This window comes from Hippopotamus amphibius, chromosome 9, assembly GCF_030028045.1.
Source record: "Hippopotamus amphibius kiboko isolate mHipAmp2 chromosome 9, mHipAmp2.hap2, whole genome shotgun sequence".
Lineage (NCBI taxonomy): Eukaryota > Metazoa > Chordata > Mammalia > Artiodactyla > Hippopotamidae > Hippopotamus > Hippopotamus amphibius.
This window is the reverse complement of record NC_080194.1, coordinates 142,563,739-142,587,347: the sequence shown is the minus strand read 5'-3', so window position 1 is coordinate 142,587,347 and position 23,609 is coordinate 142,563,739. Positions and strand designations below refer to the sequence as shown.

General features: G+C 52.8%; 1 protein-coding gene across 2 annotated transcripts; it reads left to right on the top strand.

Annotated features, from left to right (window-relative positions):
- Nucleotides 1-308: 308 nt before the first annotated feature.
- On the top strand, nt 309-22,351 carry EIF3B (eukaryotic translation initiation factor 3 subunit B). 2 transcript variants are annotated; one of them, XM_057749709.1, is made up of 19 exons: nt 309-808; nt 4,781-4,973; nt 6,448-6,567; nt 6,860-6,917; nt 7,090-7,218; nt 7,602-7,759; nt 8,838-8,969; nt 9,055-9,121; nt 9,509-9,555; nt 10,528-10,738; nt 12,875-12,947; nt 13,782-13,904; nt 15,753-15,831; nt 16,479-16,617; nt 18,435-18,560; nt 19,103-19,180; nt 19,543-19,651; nt 20,068-20,186; nt 21,585-22,351. In XM_057749709.1, exons 1-18 carry the CDS (start codon nt 364-366, stop codon nt 20,169-20,171), a joined length of 2,391 nt encoding a protein of 796 aa, XP_057605692.1. In that variant the 5' UTR covers nt 309-363; the 3' UTR covers nt 20,172-20,186; nt 21,585-22,351. The 2 variants fall into 2 exon arrangements, with proteins under 2 accessions (XP_057605692.1, XP_057605691.1); XM_057749708.1 differs by lacking the exon at nt 21,585-22,351 and adding an exon at nt 20,927-21,435 and having other exon boundaries at nt 310-808.
- The last annotated feature ends 1,258 nt before the right edge of the window (nt 22,352-23,609 follow it).

The window sequence follows — 23,609 nt, the reverse complement described above, 5'->3', positions numbered from 1 at the left end:
TAGTTTACTCCTTCACCGCAGGGCCCGACGGGAAAAGGGGGAGCGGCTGCCATGTTGGACGGGACCATCTGCTGCCTTGGGTGGGGGTGGCGCAGTTCCCACGCAGTGTGTCGATTGCCCGAAGCAGCGCGGTGACCGGAGCAGAGCGCGCCCTTGCCGCGGGGCCGCTGTCGCGGTCACTGCTGGACACGCTCCTGCCACGTGAGCCCTCCCGGACGCGCCGCGCGGCCTCGGGGCGTGGGCGGCCCCCCCCGCGGGCGCCCCGCGGCACGCACGTGGCCCGGCGGCAGGCGCGCGGGGAGTCTTGGGAGAGTCGGAAGCGCGGCGAGGCCGGGCGAGGCAAGGCGGCGGCGGCGGAGGGCCATGCAGGACGCGGAGAACGTGGCGGCGCCCGACGCGGCCGACCCTCGGGCCGGGCCCGCGCAGCAGCACTCGGCCGCCGAGCTGCCGCCGGGGGGAGAGCCGGCGCGGCCTGGCGCGCAGGAGGCGGCGGGTGGCGCGGACGCGGAGGCGGAGGCCGAGGCCGAGGCCGGGCTGCGGCCTGAGAGTCCGGGGCCTGAGGTGCCGGCCGAGCCCGCGGCCGACGGGGAGGAGAGGGCCGGCGCGACCCCCGGCGCGTCCCCGCCGCCCGAGGAGCTCCCCTCCTCGGCCGCCGATGAGGCCCCGGCGGAGCGGGCGCGGGACGCGGCGGCCGAAGCCGGTTCCGAGGGGGCGGGCGGGGAGCCGGGCGGCGCGGCAGAGAACGGCGACGCGGACGAGCCCTCCTTCAGCGACGCCGAGGACTTCGTGGACGACGTGAGCGAGGAAGGTGAGGCGGCGGGCCGGTCCGCGCCTAGGGTCCCGACACCTCCGCCCGCGGCCCCGCGCGTCGGGGCGGCTTCCGCGAGCGCCGGGGTCCCCGGCTCTTCTTCAGGAGGGAGAGGGCGGGGAGGGCGGACGGCGCGCACGCGGGAGCCGTGGCCGAGGGCGCAGCGGTCGTGCATCAGGGCCGAGCCGAGCGGGCCACTCCGCGTGCTGCGCGGTCTCGGGTGACAGTTCTTCGTCGGCGGTGCGGGCGCCCCGTCAGACCTGTCACTGGCCCGAGACGGACGGATGGACGCCGTCTCTCGGGAGTGGGAGGAGCAGGGGGGCCAGGCCGGGTTCCTTTGCTCTGCCGCCGCACAGGAAAGTCTTAGTAGGACAGCCCGGGGCCGGCTCTGCCCGGTTCCCGTTTGCATCTCTTTCCGTAAGTCTGTAGGCACACCACCACCCTTCTGTTGGCAGATAACTTTCTCGAGCTGTGGCATTGATCGTAGCTTACTTTACCTGCCTTTCTGCCTTGGTTCGGCATTCAGGCATTATTTCTGGTTTTTGCCTGAAAGGGTCTGTCTCCTAAGGTGACTTCTGACGATGGCTGATGTTAATTTGTTTCTCTTTCTGTTTGTCTTCAGCCGTCTTATCTCTCCATGCTGGGCGCACATCAATGGATTCCTCTGCGTATTGCCCATCTTACAGTAAAATAGGAAAAATGAATTAGACAGTATTGAGGTAGCCAACATTACACCAGGAAAATAAGACATTACCACTTAAAGACAGTTTTGGGGGGGTTTTCTTTTGGAGATGTGTCTGATCACTCTGAGATGGAGTCAGAATCATAAAGAAACTCACATGAAATGAAAAAGAAGGTTTCGAGAACCAACACAGAGTTATTTGAGAGATAATTTTATTTATTTTTTACATTTTTATCAAATCCTTTTTTTTCTCTTTCCAGTTTTACCAAGATATAATTGACGTGCAGCACTGTATAACTTTGAGGTGTACTGCATCATGATTGGAGTTACTGGAAACATAACTTTAAAGGGCTACCTGTTATTGTCACTGTTGTTTTAAACTTTGTTTCTTTGGACAAAAGACATTTCAGCATGAAAAGCAGGAAAGGCTCCACAAGCTGGTGAAGGCTTGGGCGTCTCTGATCCAGTTGGAGCCCCTCGCCTGTTAGAAAATGTGTTCCTTGTGGAGTAGGTCGCTGAGGATTCACAGAGAGGCAGTGTTGCTGGGCACACCCCCTCTCGCCCACCCCTCAGCTTAGACCAGTGTTCTTTTTTTAACCACACCAATTTGTCTCGTATTTTAAAATCCAAGTTTTGATTTTAAAGCCCATTTTGAGGCCTCAGTATTTATTCATAACTGATTTTTGAAGCATTATTTAAGTACAGCTAATTTACACGCAATTCCTAGGATGTTTCTTACAGTGTGTAACAGGGGATGCTGGCATGAGCCCAGGCCGGCCGGGCTAGGTGACTGCTGGCAAGGCCTTTGGAAGCCTCTGTGATCCTGATGTTTTGCCAGAGTGAGCTGTGAGGCTCCTGGTCCTAAGGAACTAAAACCGAGCATGCTGTCAGTTTTCTCAAGGCTGATAGCTCACCTATGTTTTCTGGTTCATGAGAACTGCCCTGTAGGGTCAGAGAGTGATTCTCAAGGTACTGATTGTTTTGAAAATGAACTGAGTCTCATGACGAGTCCTCTCGCAGGTGCCGTAGCCCAGTGCTGTTGTTTTGCCTCCTTCCTCTTTGAGACAGGTGAACTCTGCTTGCACAGTTGCATCTTAATCACAATCATCCTTTCACTTTAATTTTTCAACTGCCTTTGGTGCTCCTCCAAGCAAGTATGTGATAAAGGTTTTAACTAAATGTCTTCTTTGCTACTTAGTCTTGAGAATTGCTTCTTACTTTATCTCCTGGAGGCAGAGTGGGAATCCATGAGCCAGAGTGTCCCATGCGTGGGCTGGTAGTGAGGAAGGAAATGGGTTTCTTGGATGTGTAGTTACTATGCTTCTTCCCTTAGTGTGGGGGCGGGTTCTTTATAAACCAGACACTTCAGGATTGTGGGAAGGAGTCCACAGTTTGTACAAAAGCTGAACTTTTTATTGTAAACCTTGTAAATTCGGATCAGGCTTAACAGGCCATGTAGTTGTTTGGTAAGTCAGCTTTAAAAGTAACCCAAGGATTTGACTCCAGTCTCTGTAGTGAAGATGCCATGACCTAATATGCCTCTTTCCTCTTTTTCCTGTTTGCTTGGCCACAGTTTTAGCTTCATTGAAATTTAACTGGTAATTCTTTTATCCATAGTAACATTTTCAATATCATTCATAAAGGTGTTGAAGTTAGAGACAGTTTATAACAGGGCTTCCTCTGGAAATTAAAGGACTTTTTTTCTTTTTTGAAGACCTGTTTACCTTTTCATTATGGAAAATTTCAGACAAGAAGGTGGAGGAAATTCTTCTTAAGTTTTGGAAATGAAATACAACAGAGAACATTTTCTGACATGTGTCCTATATAGCATGTTTAAATACTTAAGAATATAGTACAAAAATTAGAGTGATGATTTGGTTCCCGAACACATAGATACCCGAGTAACAAGCCATTGTTACTCAGCTCTTGTTTAAAAATTACCTTATACCTCATTTTGCCTGTACAGACAGCCCCCCAGTTGTGATGGTTTGAATTACAATGATACGTAAATAGGTTTATCAGGAAGTAACCCCACTGTAAGTCAGAAAGGTCTGTATTACCAATGTAGTTTTGTGTGATGAGTGTGCTTTATTGGCAGTCTTAAAGAGCTCTTCTGTTTTAGCTCCTAACATGATGCTTTGTGATTTTATAGATTTCTAGACAAGCTCGTAACTAATTGGGATTAGGATTTGTACAGAATTTGTATTAAAAAGAACAGGATTTGCTTGTTTCATCTGCTACTCATTAGACCTCCTAGAGCCCATCTCCAGCAGCCAGTCCAGCGTTTCTGTGGGTGCTGGGGTGTTACTGTCAAAAGGGCTCAAGGCCTGAGGCAGGCCTCAGGTAAGATTGCAGAGGGCAGGCCCCAGATAGCATTGAATCGCTTGGAAGAAGAGCCGATGGCTTCCCAGACCTGTTTGTGTTGATTCCCCTCATGTTTCTTTTTCCTAGTTCTTTTTACACTTATCTTTTCTTCTCTTTCTCTTACTTTAGCTGATGATTATGGAAATAAAGCAATCCTGGGAAGTTTGAGCACATAAGATGTGGGTTCTGTGATCTTAATTTTAAAAGCAGGTGACATGAACATCGTACATTTTGAGCTTTGGAGTGAAGCTATGAAAATCAGTTGACTTTGCTTACTGTGTGCTAAGCGTTTACGATTTGATGTCTGTTTGGCTGGTGTCTCCCAGTGATACTGCGAGGTATTTCGTGGAACTGGAAACATCGTCTTCTATGAGACGCATCATTACTTGCTCACTTTCGTGAGCTTCTGTAGTCTCTAATCGCCTGGTTCAAGTGCCAGTCTCAGTCCCGTGCTGTGTTCAGACAAAGCTGTTTTACGTAAAGGGTATTGGATGACGAGTTTGTTTTGTTATAAACTGAAGAAAGTGCCTGCTGGTGAGTTCATAATAGAGGCGGGCTACAGAAGGCTTACCACAGGCATTCTCCAGCTTACATGGGTTTTTTCTGATTTCTGGTGAAAGGCCATCCCCTTTGTTTGCCTTCTTCATTACTAAACCTCTTTTAAAAAAATTCATTTAAAGTAGTCCATTATTGCCAGAATCAGTTGACGCATCTTGCCTGTCAGTTGGAGCGTAACCAGTTACAATAGTCCTGATTCTTTCAAGGTTAAACTTTGCGTCAGACCGGGGCTGTGATTTCTTTTGTTCCCAGTGAAAGCATTTAGGTTAATTGTTCATTTTTTGCTTCTTGGGAACTTGTTCAGTGTACTAACCTAGTGCATTAACTTGGTCAAAAAAAGTCACTTGACAGATCTCTCACTTGTGCAGAATTACTGGGAGATGTTCTCAAAGATCGGCCACAGGAAGCAGATGGAATCGACTCGGTGATTGTGGTTGACAACGTTCCTCAGGTGGGACCTGACCGTCTGGAGAAGCTCAAGAACGTCATCCATAAGATCTTTTCCAAGTTTGGGAAAATCACAAATGATTTTTATCCAGAGGAGGACGGAAGGACAAAAGGGTGAGTGATGTTCTCCAGCGCGGGAGTGTCGTTTCTTGGTAGCTGACGCCGGGAAGGGGATCTCTGTGCGGGAGCTCACGGTGGCAGTTTGGCCACGTTTATTCAGGCCGCTCTAGGCCCTCCGCTGGCAGCTCTGCGGAGCCGTGATTTGGTCCTCAGGGTCATCGGAGGAAGAGGGAATGGAAGTGTGGCTCTTGAATTGGGTATAGTTAGGGTGGCTGCTAAACTCTTTAAGAAATCAGGGCTTGATCGCTTCTGTCATTGAACAGTAATTGACACAAGATACATCCTGGGTAGAGGGACCAACGTCTTAGACGGCAAGATTTCAGGAGAATTTGGCAGTGTCTGAGATGTGCCCCTCCCCCGCACTTATCTCGGAAATGAGATAACTTCTTAGGGTCTGGGGAAAGCAGCGTCATTCCTTAGTTAGTAACTTTTTTTGTGGTGTCACCTAAAACATTGTGTCTTTTTAAAATGGTAGCATGAGGTACGTGTCTTGCAGTTTGCTTTTTAAGTTCAATATTAGGGTTTTTGTGTTGGTAAATGGAGTTCTAGCTCCTTCCTTGTAAATGCGGTGGTGCTCTGTCATATCACCTGACAGTTGGTCTCTTTTCCTGTGGATTGACAGTTAGTGTTTTGAACAGCAGTTAGGAACAGTCTAGCGCCTGTCCTCTTCTGAGCGCATGAGAGGGTGCGGGCTACATGAAGTGCCCCTCTGCAGTGCCACGGGCCAATCCCAAGTTACGCCCGAGCCAGTTTACACGCCACCAATGGTAATGAAAGTTCTGTTTGTTGCTCCACAAACTCTCCATTAAAGTTTCATAAAAATATCAGCCTTTGAGTACAGGCAAAATTGTCTTTTATGGGACAGGAATGAGAAGGTGGTATAAACTTAATTTTTTTAATTTCAGATTTTGGAAACTACCTAGAATAGTTTTAATTTCTTAAAAAATTATCACATACAGGTAGCATTTCATACATTTTCTATTCAAGGAACTAGGTGGAAGGATAACCTATTTTTGAGCAGTTGCTTGTGTTGCTTTTGTTATGATGAAACATTTTCTGAGAGCCTTTGTAATTTTGCCTGTAATATACAGTATTAGGCCATCCATGTCTTTTTCAAACAGTTTTGTGGAAAGGTACTTGACATAAAGTCAGATAGTTTTAAAGTGTACAATTTCATAACTTTTGACGTATGTATACGTCTGTAAAGCCATCACTGCAGTCGAGGTGATGAGCGTGTTATTAGCTTTTCTGTAGTTTTTGACTGTGGGCTTAGAGACTTGGACCTTCTGTTAGGATTTTGTTCGTGTTTAGAACTGCTCTGCTAGGGATCTGACCGCGTCTGGACATGGCAGGAAGGGGTTGCGGATGTCGTGGTGTGTCCGAGCCCTGGGGGGTTTGGGTGCGCTGCGCACGACCGGCCTGGTCCTCAGGTCTGCTCCTGTGTGCGTCGCCTTCTCCCTCGATGCAGGTATATCTTTCTGGAATATGCATCCCCTGCCCACGCGTTGGACGCTGTGAAAAATGCCGACGGCTACAAGCTCGACAAGCAGCACACGTTCAGAGTCAACCTCTTCACCGATTTTGACAAGTGAGTTCTGACTCTGCCGGGGAGAAGCGGGACATTCTCCTGAGCGTGCATGGCTAGGCGTTCCTGTCCCCGGGCTGGCGGGTGCTTAGCGGCCTCTCAGGTAGCTGCATTCTCCCATGAGACCACTGCAGGACCGTTCCACCTCCCTGGCCAGTAGCTCCCCGTCACCAGTTATGACCAATCAAAACCTTGTCATTTCCCTTGGCTGGGGGTGGGGTGGGGGTACAGTACTGCCTGTGCTTGAGAACCACTCAGCCTTGTGGTAGTCTTCAACCTGTTACTGCTCTTCCAGGTACATGACCATCAGTGATGAATGGGACATTCCAGAGAAACAGCCTTTCAAAGACCTGGTACGTTGTATAAAATACACGTAATTGGAAGAAATGGTGGCTAGCCTCTGGGCTCCCTCAGGAGTTAGAGGTGCTGCCCAAGTTGGCCATGTCTCTAAGAGCAACAGTTATGAATAAGTATTCTTTGTTAAAATTAATGTATCGTATCCCTCGCCTTTGGTTCTTTTTCTAGGGAAACTTACGTTATTGGCTTGAAGAGGCAGAATGCAGAGATCAGTACAGTGTGATTTTTGAGAGTGGAGACCGCACTTCCATATTCTGGAATGACGTGAAGGATCCAGTCTCCATTGAAGAGAGGGCGGTGGGTATTTGGTGCCGCGTGGGGACTTACTCTGTGTTTCCTTAACAAAGAGGAGCTTGGTGGGAATTCCCTGGCGGTCCAGTGGTTAGGACTCTGTGCTTTCACTGCCAGAGGCCCGGGTTCAAACCCTGGTTGAGGAACTAAGATCCCACAAGCTGTGCAGCCCCCCCACCCCCACCCCAAAAGGAGCTTGATACAAGAGCAGGTGAAGCATTCTGTGCTTTGAGGACCTTTGATTCTTCCAGCTTTGAAACGAGTCCTAAGAAGTGAATAGGCTTCTTGTGTTTTTAGTTAAAAGTGCAAGGAGTAGATTTGTTACAGACTTTGGAGTCTTTGTGTTTGGCTTTTTGTTGTGTTAACGTCGGCACTGACTTTTTCCACAGAGATGGACAGAGACGTATGTGCGTTGGTCTCCTAAGGGCACCTACCTGGCGACCTTCCATCAGCGAGGCATTGCTCTTTGGGGGGGAGAGAAATTCAAGCAAATCCAGAGATTCAGCCACCAAGGGGTTCAGCTTATTGATTTCTCACCTTGTGAAAGGTAAGTGTGAGAAAATTGCAATGGAGGCATAGCAGCCTTCTGTAGATAATTTTTAAAGCTTTATTCGGCAGTAATTTCAAATTTAAAATAGAACTGTTGTAGGAAAGAGTACAAGGGCTCCTGTGTGCTCTTAACCGTGACTCTCCAGCTAACGCTTCATTGCACCCGCTTTATCCGCTCCTCTCTCCACGTGTGTGCACAGACATCATCTCTCTGGAGGGACTTGAGCACCCGCTGACTTTGGTGTCCACCAAGGGGGAGGCCGATGCTGCACATGAACGTCTGTGCCATACCTTGTTGTCTTTTTTTTTTTAATATTTATTTATTTATTGGCTGCGTTGGGTCTTCGTTGCTGCATGTGTGCTCTCTTGTTGCGGCGAGCGGGGGCTACTCTTCCTTGTGGTGCGCAGACGCCTCATTGCCATGGCTTCTCTTGTTGCAGAGCACGGGCTCTAGGTGCGTGGGCTTCAGCACTTGCGGCACATGGGCTCAATAGTTGTGGCTCACGGGCTCTAAAGCGCAGGCTCAGTAGTTTTGGCGCACGGGCCTAGTTGCTCCGTGGCACATGGAATCTTCCTGGAGCAGGGATCGAACCCGTGTCCCCTGCATTGGCAGGCGGATCCTTAACCGCTGCGCCACCAGGGAAGTCCCTACCTGGTTGTCTTAATTAAACTCCAAGAAGGAGAAAGTATGAGAATTCCACACCACTCCTTCCACTCCCACACACCGCCAACTTTTGCTTGAAATCTGCTGGATCTTTCCTTGTCCTGATTTTATCAGGTGCCCTGGTGCGAAGTGGAAATGAATGGTTTGTGCTGCAGAGGTTGTGCTTCTTATTTCAAGTGGGGTCTCCAGACAGGAGGACATAGGGGAGCCTGAAGTTTTGGAGAAAGTGCTGGTTGCACGAGTCTTAACTCCTTGATCTGGCAGCCTCTCTCGTGCCTGGAGTCACCTGGACTGGAGCTTGGCCACGCCCACTGCAGCGTGGGTAGGCCCTCGCCACGCCCACACTGCTGTGACCTCACGTGAGAGGAGGTGGCAGAGCGCAGGAGACGAGTGGGCGTCCTCTCTGTTGCAGGTACCTGGTGACCTTCAGCCCCCTGATGGACACTCAGGACGACCCTCAGGCCATCATCATCTGGGACATCCTCACCGGGCAGAAGAAGAGAGGGTTTCACTGTGAAAGCTCAGCCCACTGGCCTATCTTTAAGTACGTGGACCCATGGTGGCCGGTGGCGCCCTCTCTGTGGCCTTTTCTTCATCAGCGAGCCTGGCACTTTTCTTCTCCTCTGTAGGTGGAGCCACGATGGTAAATTCTTCGCTAGAATGACGCTCGATACTCTGAGTATCTACGAAACTCCTGTAAGTGACTTTTTTGATGATATGAACGTGAGCTGCCCTGTCAGTTGCTCCGTGGCTCCAGGAGCTGCCCGAGGGTGCAGTGCTTTCCCTTCATTTGTGGTGCAGCCGAAAGAGAGAGAGACTAGTTCTGTGCCTTTCAGCTGCTCGGGTCCTGGCTTCGGGTCTTTGGTCTGCCAGCGCTGCTTTTGCTGCTACAGGGATTTAAGGATGGGAGGTGATGAAGGGGGCCACGGGAACGTGTGCTTCACTGCTGGGGGCGGGTGGTTCCCTGCCGCCCATCCCCCTCTGCCTGCACTGCTCCCTCGGCAAGCCCACACTTGTGAGAAGTTACGTGTGCCGTTGAGACGCTGGCGTGCTCTAACTCCACGGTACCTCGTTTTCCCGCAGTCTATGGGTCTTTTGGACAAGAAGAGCTTGAAGATCTCTGGCATAAAGTGAGTGAGTCTCTTAGCACATGGGGTTTTGACTCCCTCCTTTCGCCCTTGGCTCCTGCACAGTTGGAGAAGTGCTGTGCTTGTCACCCTAGTGCACGGATGTCACAGCAGGCTCACGCCTGCCCCCTTGGGCTGTGTGATAGTGGCCCGCATCCGTGTCCCCTGTCCTGCACGTAGGGACATCCTGAGGGCCTGCTTCCTTCATGTTCTCCGCCACCAGAGACTCGGGGGCACAGTCTCTGAGGAAGAGGGGTCTCCCCTTAGTCGAAAGTCCCTGTGTCACTCTGAGAGTCTGTGCCATCCATGGGCTTCACACGGCCTCAGGGAACGGCAGCTGGTTCTCTAAGAGTAGGCACGTTTTTATTTACCCGAAATTTCTGGGGGCAGTGAAATAGCAGCGGTGTGGGGACGTTCACGCTTGTTTTCATGTTCTTGGGGAAAACGATGGCTTATAATTAAAAGTAAAGCTCCAAGTTAATTCTCACAAAAGTAAAGATACTCCTCACAGACAGGAGCTCACGGATCGTTCGTTAATGGCAGTTTTTAGGGTGATTTTTGCAGTAGAGAGAGCTGTCCTCGTTCTGCCTTTATCTTCTCACAGTGTTTGATTTGGGGTTTCCCCCTTTAGCCCCTTCACGGATCTGCAGAAGTCATATAGCCAGGTCCATCAGCCTGAAGTTTATTTTACTCGCCTTCTTAAGAGTGAGAGTGGGGTTCCAGAGCCTGTGACCCCCATGTGGCGCTCTCAGCGCCTCTCTCTCTCCTCACTGGTGCAGTGAGTCTAGCAACGCCCCCTAGTCCTTCTGGGGAAGGAACCAGCCACACAGAGCTGCTGGTGGTGAGCACGCAGTGAGCACTGGCTGCTGCAGCTGCTGCAAGAACATGCACTGAGCTCTTACCCGGAGTGAGCGCTTCTGCTCTCATCATCTCTTAGCCAGTCCTCGCAAACATTTTGTTTTCTTTGTTCTGCAGAGACTTTTCTTGGTCTCCCGGTGGGAACATAATAGCCTTTTGGGTGCCTGAAGATAAAGATATTCCAGCCAGAGTAACCCTGATGCAGCTTCCTAGCAGACAAGAGATCAGAGTTAGGAATCTATTTAATGTTGTGGATTGCAAGCTACATTGGCAGAAAAACGGAGATTACTTGTGCGTTAAAGTAGATAGGACTCCAAAAGGTACCCAGGTAAGTGGCTGCCCGTGGGCAGGGGTCATTCCTTCTGCAGCTCCGTTCTGTGTGGGGGGTGCTAATGGATTTTTTGGTTCAAACTCATGACGGACTTTCAGACCCACCTGAGCTGAATGTTAGCTAGCTGGGGTGTCGTAGCCAGAGGTGGTGTCCTGTTCCAGCTGAGGGGTGTGATTTTTTTCTATAAAACTTTGAGTGGGTGATTCATTCACGTAGTTCAGAGTTGACATAGATTAGAGTTCACAGGAGAACACGGGGAAATCTCTAGGCACCCACCTTCCTTTTCTGAAGGAGTTAAAATGAATATGTTGTTTCTGTTTAGATTTTCTTTTTAAATGCAGAGTAGCATGCTTGATACAGTTCTGCACCAGACTTTTTGTTTGTTTGCATCATTGAATATTAACTTATCCAGAAAAATTGCGTCATTTTTTTCCTTCTAATGGAAATATTCCTCTTCCTTTTACCAAAAAAAAATTTTTTTAAGTGAATAATTCCTGGTTTTTCGTGCGTTCATGTAGTTGTGCAGCAGTCACCACTGTCTTAATTCCAGAACATTTATCACCCCCAAAAGAAGCGGTCACCCCATTCCCGGCGTCCTCTTGTCTGCTGTCCTGCCTCCTTCTCTCTGGAGTTCCCTGTTGTGGACTCTTCACAGGAGTGGAGTCGTACGCCCTGGGGCCTTTCGTATCTGGCTTCCTTCACTGACTGTGTGTTCAGGGCTCGTCCCGGTTGTGCCATGTGCCCGTCCGCCATTAGTCTTTCTGGCTGAGCAGTGGTCACCAAGGTGTGTGACTTCGATGGACATTTGGGTCGTTCCCACCTTTTGGCCGCTGTGAATAATGCAGCACCCACTTCTTACACAGGTGCATCTTGAAACACACTGCAGCACGTTCCACTGTTTTTTTGGTTTTGTTTTTTTATCTTTATTGGAGTATAACTGCTTAACAGTGTTGTGTTAGTTTCTGCTGTACAATGAAGTGAATCAGCCGTATGTACACATATATCCCCACGTCCCTCCCTCGTGAGCCTCCCTCCCACCCTCCCTATCCCAGCCCTCTAGGTCGTCACCCAGCATCCAGTTGATCTCCCTGTGCGCTGTAGCAGCTTCCCACTAGCCGTCTGTTCTTACATTTGGTAGTGCGTGTGTGTCACTGCTACTCTCTCACTTCGTCTCAGTTCCCCCACCACCCCCACCCCCGTGTCCTCAAGTCCGTTCTCTACATCTGCATCTCTGTTCCTGCCCTGCCACTAGGTTCATCAGTACCATTTTTCTAGATTCCATGTATATGCATTAGCATACGGTATTTGTTTTTCTCTTTCTGGCTTACTTCGTTCTGTATGACAGACTCTAGGTCCATCCACCTCACTACAAATAACTTCAATTTTGTTCCTTTTTATGGCTGAGTAATATTCCATTATATACGTGTGCCACATCGTCTGTTGATGGGCATTTAGGTTGCTTCCACATGCTGCCTGTTGTAGATAGTGCTGCAGTGAACATTGTGGTACATGTTTCTTTTTGGATGATGGTTTTCTCTGGGTATATGCCCAGGGGTGGGATTGCTGGGTCATAAGATAGCTCTATTTTTAGATTTTAAAGGAACCTCCATGCTGTTCTCCATAGTGTTCCATTGTGTTGAAATAGTTGGATCAGTCCCAGTTGGTGGGCCTGTAGGGCACTAGGAGCTGCACTGTGTGTGTCCTTGGGCCTGTCTGTGCTTGAGATGGCCTTTAGGGCAGGTTCTGAAGTAGAGTCTGGGTTAGGGGCAGTGGGATCCATTTGTTTCTCCAGAGACTGTACCAGTTTGCACCTCCATCAGCTTTTTTGTTTTTTTAATTTATTTTATTATTATTTTTGGCTGTGTTGGGTCTTTGTTGCTGCGTGCAGGCTTTCTCTAGTTGCAGCGAGCGGGGGCTCCTCTTTGTGGCGGAGTGCGGGCTCTAGGCGGGCGGGCGTCACCCCTCAGCTTTTGAGACTTCTTGTTTCATCGTTGTAATCCCTGGATATTCATGTCATTAGCAGGTGTCTTTACCACGTTTAATCTTTCATTAAATTCTTAAATTGTACTTTTAAGTCTTCCTCATGCTTTCAGTTTCCAGAATGTTACTCCCTTCCTTTTTTCTTTTAAACAGGGTGTTGTCACAAATTTTGAAATTTTCCGAATGAGAGAAAAACAGGTGCCTGTCGATGTGGTGGAAATGAAAGGCAAGTCCCTTTGTCACCGTCCTGTGGTTGAGTGGCCCTTGTGTGCTGTCACATGTACCCTTAAAGCTTCTATGTGAATTCACGGCACAGGTAGAATGGCCGAGACTCGGAACCCTAAGTCACGGTGACCAGTGTCTGTCTCTGAGTTACAAGCCTTGTATACATTCAGAGAACTCCGTCCTTTCCAACTTCAGTCTCTTAGCTTTTCCAGTTGCCAAGTAAAGCGATGCCCCCTGTTTTTTCACACCCCGTGATCTGCTTGTAGAGCAGAGGAGCCCTCGCTATTTTTCACACTTGGGAGAGAGTGTGAAGAGCAGGTTTTCCTCACACCCAGCAATGACAGCCGGGGCTTGTCGTCTTACAAATGAAAGTTCTCATTTTGATGGAGGTGTTTTGGTTTTTTGGTGGGTTTTTTTGCGCTCATGAAAACTTCAGGTGCTGTATTTCAGCTTTTAGGTGGGGAGTTTAAGCTGTATTTTCTGGTTTGCTGGGGAGAGGAGGGAGGGAAGGGGTGATGTGACCGTGCTGCCTGGGTGGACAGGCTCGTGAGGCCTGTGTCCAGGGCTGCGGTGAGGAGGGCGGGGAGGGCTCGTCCACGGGCCGGGCCACACCCAGGCTGCCCCGCCCCCGCGGCAGGACATCGGGACAGGTGGCGTCCCTGCTGGCTGGGGCGGGGGGTGGTCCACACGGGCGCAGTGTGCTGCCTTTGCCCCTGTGCTCTCTCTGGTCCTTTGAATGAATCTAAGGCATTTCTCTGGTTGAATAGCTTTAACTGATCAGAAATGTTCTGTTCCTAAGTGACTGAAGGGAGCTCACCCTTTGTCCTCACCTTAGAAACCATCATAGCCTTCGCCTGGGAGCCCAACGGGAGTAAGTTTGCGGTGCTGCACGGGGAGGCTCCTCGGATATCGGTTTCCTTCTACCACGTGAAGAACAACGGGAAGATTGAGCTCATCAGTAAGTGGCTGGCCTGCACCCCGGCTCTTGGGACAGGGCCGGCTGTCGCTCCACGGAGAGTGCTCACTGGACGAGTCCACCCTGGGCACAGGGGTCACGTGGGCTGTGGCCACGGCAGTGGCACTAGAAGGGAGTTTGTCACAAAGGATGGGCCTTCTCTGCGCTCCCGCGGGGGCCTCATACCTCGCTGTTCCCGACTGCAGCTCCCGCCCTTGTTTCGAGTGGGTGAAGTCCCGTCCTCTCCTGTGGCCGCAGCTGCCCACTCTGGGCTCAGGGTCACATGCTGCCCTCATCTGCTCGGCCGGGAAGCCCCTGTCAGGACAGGCGGGGGTGGTGACTGCTGACGGGCCCCTCGCCTGGCTGGGATGCCCCCGGGCCCCTGCTTCCTGCTCTCCTGTGTCCTGCTAAGCACCGGGCAGGTCCTCCCTTGTCCCATCTGCGTTCCTCTGTGTGGGGACTGAGGTGGGAGACCTCCCACACCCACTTCAGGGGCGCACGCTCAGCTCTGGCTCCGGCTGTGCTCGCCCTGTGCTCCCTGTACCTCACACAAGGCTTCTTGCCACAAAGGCAGGGGGTGGGGGTGGGGGGTTGTCCCAGTACCTGGTGGGGACTCCTGTGCCATGGGAAGAGCTTTTCCTGAGCTACTTCCGTAAGAAATCAGTTTTCACTCCCTGAAGTTTAGCAATATTTGTGGTAGAATCACTTTGCGGTGTCCTCAATTGTCTGTCACAAAATTCATCATATTGTTAACTCACTTCGTTATAAAGGGAAATAGAAGCAGCTTAGGCTTCTGTGGTCTCATTGTGAAGTAGGTTGTAGAACAGCAGGTGCACATGTGCCTCTACCTCCTGAGTGCCCTGTTGCCCCACCTTCCTTTCAGGCCATCACTGTACTTCGTTGTGGGGACTACTGAGCTCAGTTGCTAACAAAAGGGTTTTGTTCTTTTTTGTTTCTTTTGGCTGCGTTGGGTCTTCGTTGCAGTGTACGGGCTTCTCAGTGTGGTGACTTCTCCTGTGGAGCACGGGCTCTAGGTGCTCGGGCTTCAGTAGTTGCAGCACATGGGCTCAGTGGTTGTGGTTCACAGGCTCTAGAGCACAGCCTCAGTAGTTGTGGCACACGGACTTAGTTGCTCTGCGGCATGTGGGATCTTCCCGGACCAGGGATGGAACCCGTGTCCCCTGCATTGGCAGGCGGATTCCTAACCACTGTGCCACTGGGTAAGCCCTGCTAACGGAGTTTTTTCCTTTGTCTTGGTTGGTCTGAGAATCCTGCTGCCCCCTCCCGGTCAGGGTGGTGCTGCCTTCACCACGTCTGACCCTCTCCTCACCCTGCTTCTCCCTCCTGAGTGAAGAGACCCCAGGGTGAGGACCACGCTCTAGCTCTTCAGGAAGTGAGCGGTCCACATTTGGAGAGGTGATGGAGTTAAATCGACTCTGTGAGTCGCAGGAAGGGTGGATTTTCGGCTCTTTGGGGTTGCGTGTCTCATAGAGAATCTGATGGGAACTGTGGATTCCTCGCCCTGGGGTTGAGTGCCCGGGTAACACTAACTGTAAGCAGAGCCCTCTGTCCAGTCACATTGTCAAGTACATTGTTCTGAACGTAAGATGTTATTGCAGCTTCAGAATCTCTCCTGCCCCCTTCTGTTTTTGTTTGAACACTGGGTCATAACTTGGGGTGAACTTAAGGTGATTTTCTGACCTTGTTTCCATAGATAGCAGACAGATGCAGTACCTCCTTAGAGTTTCGGCGTGTGCACCCGTGGGGGCAGCCCATGGGGGCCAGCGAGAGCCCACTGCCAGTCCTTCCAGCTTGGCTGCACGCTCATCTCTGACCTTTCTTTCCTTGCAGAGATGTTTGATAAGCAGCAGGCCAACACCATCTTCTGGAGCCCCCAAGGACAGTTCGTTGTGCTGGCTGGGCTGCGGAGGTGGGTTTCGGACGCCGTGTGCCCGCTGTGGGCAGGGGGCTGTGGGCTGTGCGGAGACCCTGTCCCCAGGGCCCGCGCTCTGGTTCTGAAGGTAGCAGTGCTGACTCCTCAAGAGCACGGTGGACAGGTTCTCCCATAAAAGGGTCGTCCTTGTTTCTGTGAATCGTGTGGTGTCTCCATCCTGCTCCCCAGACGGGGCCACGACCAGGCAGATTAAAATAGCCCCTTGCAGGTTCTTTCACTGCGGCCTGCAGGACGGGTCTGCATGGTTTCACAGGACCTCTTCCTGGCGCTCCTGTCACCCTGATGTGAGATCCGTGTCTCCTGGTGGGAAGGATGTTTAGTCAGGCCATGCGCCCATCCTGCCCTCTGGTTGGTGTGACCACGAGGACCTGGGCGTTACCCTCCCTCAACCCCCACCCCCGCCCCCCTTAGGCTCTTGCTACTGTGGATTTGGAGGTTTGGCCTGAGGCGGGCTCTCCTCTAGAGGAAAGCAGACACGACAGTGCCTGTGTGCCCCTTACACCTCCCGTCACAGCGTCCCTGTGGGGTCGTCACTGTGAATGTTTCCCCCGAGTCTGGCCTGTGCCCGCACCCTGGAGCCGGCGGCCCCTGCTGAAGGCCGGCCGTGCTGTCTGTCTCCCCAGCATGAACGGCGCCTTGGCGTTTGTCGACACGTCAGACTGTACGGTCATGAACATCGCGGAGCACTACATGGCCTCTGACGTGGAGTGGGATCCGACTGGGCGCTACGTCATCACCTCCGTGTCCTGGTGGAGCCACAAGGTACGGGGACCGGGGGGTCTCGGTGCTGCCGCATGTGCCAAGCCTCGGTGCCGAGCGCGGCATCGCCTCCCCTCCCCCAGCCTCCTGCATTTTGTCTCGGCAGGCGTGCGGTTGACCCACTCGGTGATCTCCCAGGACGGGGCCAGGCTGCCCAGGGTCCCTCTGCGCCGGGGGCAGCCAGCCTCCTCTCTTCCCTGCGTCTGCCTCAGGGCGCCCACCGCCTGCTGCCGTAGTCAGAGGGCCTGGGGAGGGGGGAGTCGGGCGCTGTCGTTTCCCTGCTCACCCCCACCTGCGGTGCTGCAGGCCCAGCCTGGGCTGCTCACCGCACGCTTCCTACGTGCAGGGAGGCTCAGTTCTGGTTTGCCCTGTTTTCCCAGCATTTCCTGCTCAAGAGGTCCCTGGTTGCACCATCAGTGCTTGGTCGCCCAGCCTGGGGGGCCCGCTGTGCGGCGGTCTCTGCTGGCATGCCCGCGGCTGTGCGCTCCCTGAGCGGAGGCCACGCTGACCCCACGCGCCATGCTTGCTGCCGCCTCGGGGCCTTTGCACTCGTCCCCCGCCTGGAACGTGGTTCCCGCGAGTTTGGTGCTTCCTGCCGTTCAGGTGCCCCCGGGTGGACGTCCACACCTGGTCCCTGCGTCCTCTCGGCCTGTGTATGTTTTCGTGGTGCTCGACAACATGAACTCACCTTAGCCGCTGTGACGCGTTCCTTGCCCCCTTTTCCCACTGGCGTGGACTGCCGCAGGACAAGGGCCTTTTCTCCTTTTCTGAGCTGTGTCCCCAGCACCTGAAAATGCTGCCACGTCGTCAGGATTTGCTGACTGAATTGGCGTTTGAGAAAACGTTTGCTGTTTCTTTTTAACCTCTTGAAAAGATCAAAATCTCTGTTTTTAGCAAAAGATATGAGGGTGTGTCAGTGGAAGTAGAAGCAGGCTTCTGTGATGCAGGAGCAGGTGCGGCGCCCCCGGGGAGAGGGCTTCTCGGCTGGGCCCCCGGGAAGGGCGCAAAGCTGTGTGCGCAGGCGTAATTCTGGGGAGAGGCCCCATTTCCCCTGGGGCCACAGGAGAGACCATAGCCTGAGAAGCTGGTGGGGCTCAGAGCTCGTGTCTGCACAGGGCCCTCTCCAGCGCCTGTTCACAAGCCCTCTGTTCCCACACTGGTGGTAAAATCTGCTGCGCCCCTTCTTTGTATTTAATGGCTTTTTATTGATTGAGGTTGTTGACAGTTGAACCAGCTCCTTGCATGTTTACAGGGCAATTAGGATAATTCTGTTGAATAAAGTGATGAAGTAGGAACACAGGCTTTTCAGATGTCACTGGAAACAGTGTCATGTAGTAACCCTTGCGTTCAGATCAGGATATGTGGACCATGCCTGAGTCTATAACTTGTTGAGAGGTCACTTCAGTGAGGCCCGCCCAGACACTTTAAAATCCTTTTGGACACGGTGTTAGCGGCTCCACGAGTGCTGGTCTGCGGTGCGGGTTCACCGGAGCGTAGGTTACGGCACCGCTTCCTACATCCGGCTGGACCGCGCTTGGTGACGTGGTTGATGTCTGTTGTGGCCCGAGCTTCATCAGCTGTGTTCTGGCTGCTGCACGTGCCACACCCTCCGGTCAGGTGCATCCTTCTAGGTGTCTCCCCTGCGGAACGTGTCTCCCAAATGCCTACTGCCTTGTTCGGTAAATTTCTGGCGCTCAAATGTTTGTTGAATGAAATGGTTAATTTTGTAGGTTCTGTGGACCCTAAGGATTCCAGGCTCTCTTCCTCCCAGTATAGCCTGGGGGAGGGGGCAGCTCAGTGAGGCCTCTGCTCTCTTCCAGGTGGACAATGCCTATTGGCTGTGGACTTTCCAAGGCCGCCTTCTGCAGAAGAATAGCAAGGACCGCTTCTGCCAGCTGCTGTGGAGGCCTCGGCCCCCCACCCTTCTGAGCCAGGATCAGATCAAGGTCTGGTTGTCCTCACGAGATGTAGGGACATGGAGGCGATTGGCACTGAAAGAAGAAGCCTTTTCTTCCTCTTGCATTAGGGTGACAGGGAGTGAGGAATAGAAACATGACATTTACGGGGGACCCCTTGAAGAGATGCAGAATAATAAGAACCAAGCAGAAGAGAGTCGTTTTAGGAGAGGAGACTTAGATTTTCAGGTTAAGGCCACACCAGTGCTGTTGTAGGACGTTTGCACAAACTGGAGGGTGGTAAAAAGATGGCAGGGGCCATTAAAAAGTCCCGGTGGGATTGGAAGACACATCTGGGGGATTCACACAGTTGTGGTGAAACATGCTGATGGTACTGGGACAGAGCTGAGGGGTGAACATAAGTCCCAGGGAAGAAGGACAGGCCGCTGATGGGCGAGTGCTGCGTCTGTGTGCTCTCGGGAGGCTGTGCGCTGCTCACCCTTGAGGATGTCATTTCACATCGGCAGCTTTGAGGGTTACGTTTGTGGTTCTTGCTTTGAATGTAAATCCTGAGTGACCTGTCTTTGTTTCAGCAAATTAAAAAGGATCTGAAGAAATACTCCAAGATCTTTGAACAGAAGGATCGTTTGAGCCAGTCCAAAGCCTCAAAGGTTAGCCTTGTCCCCAGGCCTGAGGGACCTTGTCCCCAGTGCCAAGGACCATCCCCTCAGGGTCAGGGCAGAGAAGGCCAGCGCCAGGCCGTGGGCACAGAGTGGCGGGGGCGGCTCTGTGCCGCGGGGGCCCGACTCTGGCCCTTCAGACACAGAAGCTGGGTGGGGGTCTGTGTGAGAGGCCGAAGAAGGGAGCAGACACGTCCCAGCTTTCCTGCCCCGAGAGTTTTTGTTAGAGCCTCACGTCCTCCCGTCAGGTGGCGCCTACTACTCACCGCATCTTCACTCTCACGTGGGTTGAATTAGGATGATGGTGAGAGTTAGGTGTTAGTTTTGTAAGTTCTTCCCAACTCTACCCACAGGAATTAGTGGAAAGAAGACGAACAATGATGGAAGATTTCAGAAAATACCGGAAAATGGCTCAAGAACTCTATATGGAGCAGAAAAACGCACGGCTAGAATTGCGAGGAGGTAACTTTGTTAGCCAAAGATATACTTTTTAAAGCATACAGTTAAAATATTTTTCCCTTTTTTGCATATTAATTTCCCAGATTTTTCAGAAAACATTGTTGCCTAAAGATTCTTAAAAAGAATCTTTAAAAGAACCTTTAGTCCCAACCACTGGACTCTCTTTAAAAGAATCTTAAAGGGAATCTTTAAAAGATGCTTGAAAAGAACTGAGAGTTTGTTGCTGCTTACAGGTCAAGGCCATAGTCCTTTCTTTTCAAGGTACCTTACTTTGTTCACTCAGGCCTCTTGGCGGATGCAGGGGGGTGTGTGTGTGTCTGTCTCTGTCTGTCTTGGCGGATGCGGGGTGGGTGTGTGTGTTCATTCCACGAGCTTTCACCCCGCATCTGCACATGTGTGACCACCCTCCCTCCCCACAGGCGTGGACACTGACGAGCTGGACAGCAACGTGGACGACTGGGAGGAGGAGACCATTGAGTTTTTTGTCACCGAAGAAATTATTCCTCTTGGAAACCAGGAGTGACCCGAGAGCACTGTGGTAAGACTTCAGATGGGGGCATTTAGCCTCCTGTTTAGTTTTCCTTCCTGTTCTGTTCTCCCGCAAGTCAGAAAACCATTTGTGTAATGTCATGAGGGAAAACCCAATTTCCTGTACTCAAGGTTAGCCATGTCCTTGTGCATGAGCTGTGAGGAGTCCAGTGCTGACCCTGGGTGTCTGGTGCCCTTTATTTGAGAGCTCTGGGCCTCGAGCTCTGGGTTTAGGGAGCGGTGCTCCCCTAAGGTCCAGCAGGGTTTGGCCGTGGGCGAGAGGAGGGCCAGGGCAGACACTGGTGGTTGATGCCTGGGGAAGAGGAGGGAGGCTTTGCTGGGAGAAGGCCTCGGGGTGTCCAGAAGGTGCCTGCCACGGCACCTGATCTGGTCACTCCCTGGTTGGTCTGAGACAAGAGCCTCCAAGACCCCGTCAGGTGTGGCCAGAACTCAGGCTTCAATAACAGAAAGGACCTGGGGACCCCGCACCTCAGGGCTGCCGTGTGGGGGAGGCGGGTCTGGGGCTGTGTGCTTCGGGGCGCCTGGCCTGCCGTCCCCACAGCAGGGAGAGTGGGGGCAGTGGCTCCTCGTCCAGGCTGCTCCCGTCACCGGCAGGCATCATCTGGCATGTCCCTCCCGCCTCCTGAGGACGGGCACCGAGTGCTCACCTGGGGCCGAGGCCGCTGCTGACCGGCCAGACGCAGCTCCCTTGGTCCAGGACAGAGAGTGAACAGTGTCCCCTTGTTGCAGCGTCACCGTGTGTTGTGTTAGAACCAAGGTCATCCTTTTGCGGAAAGCCTGCACATTCCTGACTTTTCACCTGTGCGTCTCTGGCTGCGGACTGTGGCCGCACCTGCAACTCGCCGTCTCCACGCGTTGCTGTGCCTTTCAGCCCCTTGGTCCATGTGGGGGAGGCTTGACGGCGCGGCTCTCAGTTTCCTCTCACTGGGGTTTCTAGTCGCACCGCAGACTGTGCCCTGCCTCCCGCGGCCAGCGCCGTCCACAGCTGCGCGGTGACCTGACCCTCCAGGGCTCCTGGCTGCCAGCAGGGAAGCCGCTTGGGGTACCAGCACGTCCCCACCATTCAGGTTGTGACAGGTTCTCTCAACAGGTTGAACATGCAAATAAAAGCAAACCTGTATGAAAAAGCTGTCTTTCTCCTGTCTTTAAACATAGCGGCCTTGACCTTGGTGCCTCTCCCGACTGCCTCAGTAGCAGCTGCCCCTGGGCTCGGTGCGTCCAGCGCCGTGCTCGAGAGGCGATGGGGGGGGGGGGGGGGGGGGAGACGCCGGCCTCCCTTGGGATTTCCTTCTGCTTTTCAGCCGAGCTCTGAAAAGTAATGCATCAGCCCAGACAGCCCAAAACACCATTTCTTCTCTTTGTACTTTTTGTTTCCTGTGCTTGTCAGTTCACCTGATGAGGAAACGCTTCAGCCTCTTCCTCCGAGTACACAGGTTTGAAGACACGTACGTTGAGTTGTCACTTCAGCGCTGCCCCGTGGAGGAGGGAGTGAGCACGTCCACGTGACTCAGCCTGCTTCACTTGCAGCGTCCCGCGTCCCCCTGTGCCTTTTGACACGCCAGTTTTTTTCTTCCACCTCTTTTTCTCTCCTGGAGCCTGAAATTTAGTTTAAAAAGCAGTGAGGCACGGAACAGGCACACTTGGAATTCACAGCCGTGCCCTGTACAGTGTACACACCTAAGACGGCCTCGTGGGGTTGGAGGATGAGCTGTCACTTGTGGGGCAGGAGACAGGCAGGTGTCTGCCCCGCAGCTCTGCCAGCGGGTGTGAAGTGGCCCTCGACCTGCAGGATCCTTGGGGACCATGCTTGCACGCTGCCTGCCTGCCCGCCCGCCGCCGGGCCTCTCCTGCACAAGCCAGGCGCCCGGTGCCTGTCCTTTCCCGGGAGCCTGTGCTTTCTCTGCGGCTCTCACCCCACCTGCAGCATCTCCTCAGGCTTCCTCGGAGTCACAGTGATTCTCGTTCCCTCTCGTGCTCTTTAAGCGTCACTGTGTGGAGACCTAGTTTCTCAAATTTCATGGCAGTAAGAAGGAAAAGGCACACGGTTCTACCATATTAACAGAGCTTTAACAGAGCTTTTAAAAGATTTAACTTTCCACTGTTTTAAACTGGCTAGTTGTAACTTTTACATAGTTTGTGAATAAAAGAATTTCTTCAGCACTTGTGCTTGCGTTACCTCTCTTCTGTAGAACTGGGTGTGCCAGGGCCAGCCCTCTGTAGAGGAATTTTCGGACCCACCCTGAGGGGGGCGGGGAGGAGGCAGAGTGTCCCTACCTTGGGCATCAGGGTGGATGCTGGGCCACTGGCCACCCGCACAGCCCTGGTCTCCGTCACGTGCCATAGCAGTCGGGACATGAGGGATTTGCCCTCACGTCGGAACCTGGAGATTTGGGCTCTCCGGCAAGTTCCTGGTGGGTCAGAGGCTGGGTCTTCATGGGGGGTGGGACGGGGACATGGTTGTTAGAGGGGCGCGCTCCTTCCCTGGCCAGGAAGTCCTGGAGCCCAGCGTTAACCTGGGTGCGACCAGCACAGTCTTGCCCATAGATGACCAAATGGCCGTGTGTGGTGGGTCCCTGCCGCTGGACCGGCTGGACTGAGCCACGGGGACCCTGCAGTCATTCAGCCTCAGGCCCAACCCTGTGCCGTGGACGAGCCTCAGGGTCCTTTCCGCCCTGTAGTTTGAACCATTAAGTTGGGTTTCTCAGATCTGAACTTCGTGGATCTGGTCCCTCCACAATTGACATCAAAATGCAGCAGCGAGGTACTGTGCTTGCACCGACCCTGGATCTGCCGCCCAGTGCATGTGAGCTGCGCGCCCTGCAGGTGCAGCCTGCTTGGTTCGGGACACAGACTCCCTGGAGACTGCAGTGGAGAAGTTAAGTGCAGCGTTTAAGCAGTAAATACGCCTGCTGCTTAGCGGGAGTTGGACCCTGGGTGTGGTGCAGACCGGCGGCGTGGGAAAGGGGCTTAAAAACCACATCCTAATAACCAAGAAAACCTGCAGGTCATCTCAAGGTTGCTTCAGAAATGTGTCTTTCGGGAGACATATTCCTAGGGGATTATCTCATCAAATGTTAGCGGGTGGCATCTGTCCCCCTGCCTGGTGCAGATCTCAGGCAGGCTCACCTGCAGACCAGGTGAGGCACATAGGAACCCTGGGGTTGCCATGGCATTAGACAAGGGGGCCCCCCCGAACCACGCGGGCAGTCCCTGAGCTGCTGAGACACTTAAAGACCAGCTGGGCCCCTGGGGCCCCGCTGATGTCACCGGGGCGGGGCTGACAGGCAGCCAAGTCTCTCCCGCCAGGATAGCAGGGAGCAAGGAGCTCATGCCCCGGCCAGGCATGCCCTCCCGGCCAACCATGCCCTCCCGCCCCGCTGCCGACCCCTCCCTGGCCCGGGGCAGCCCAGCC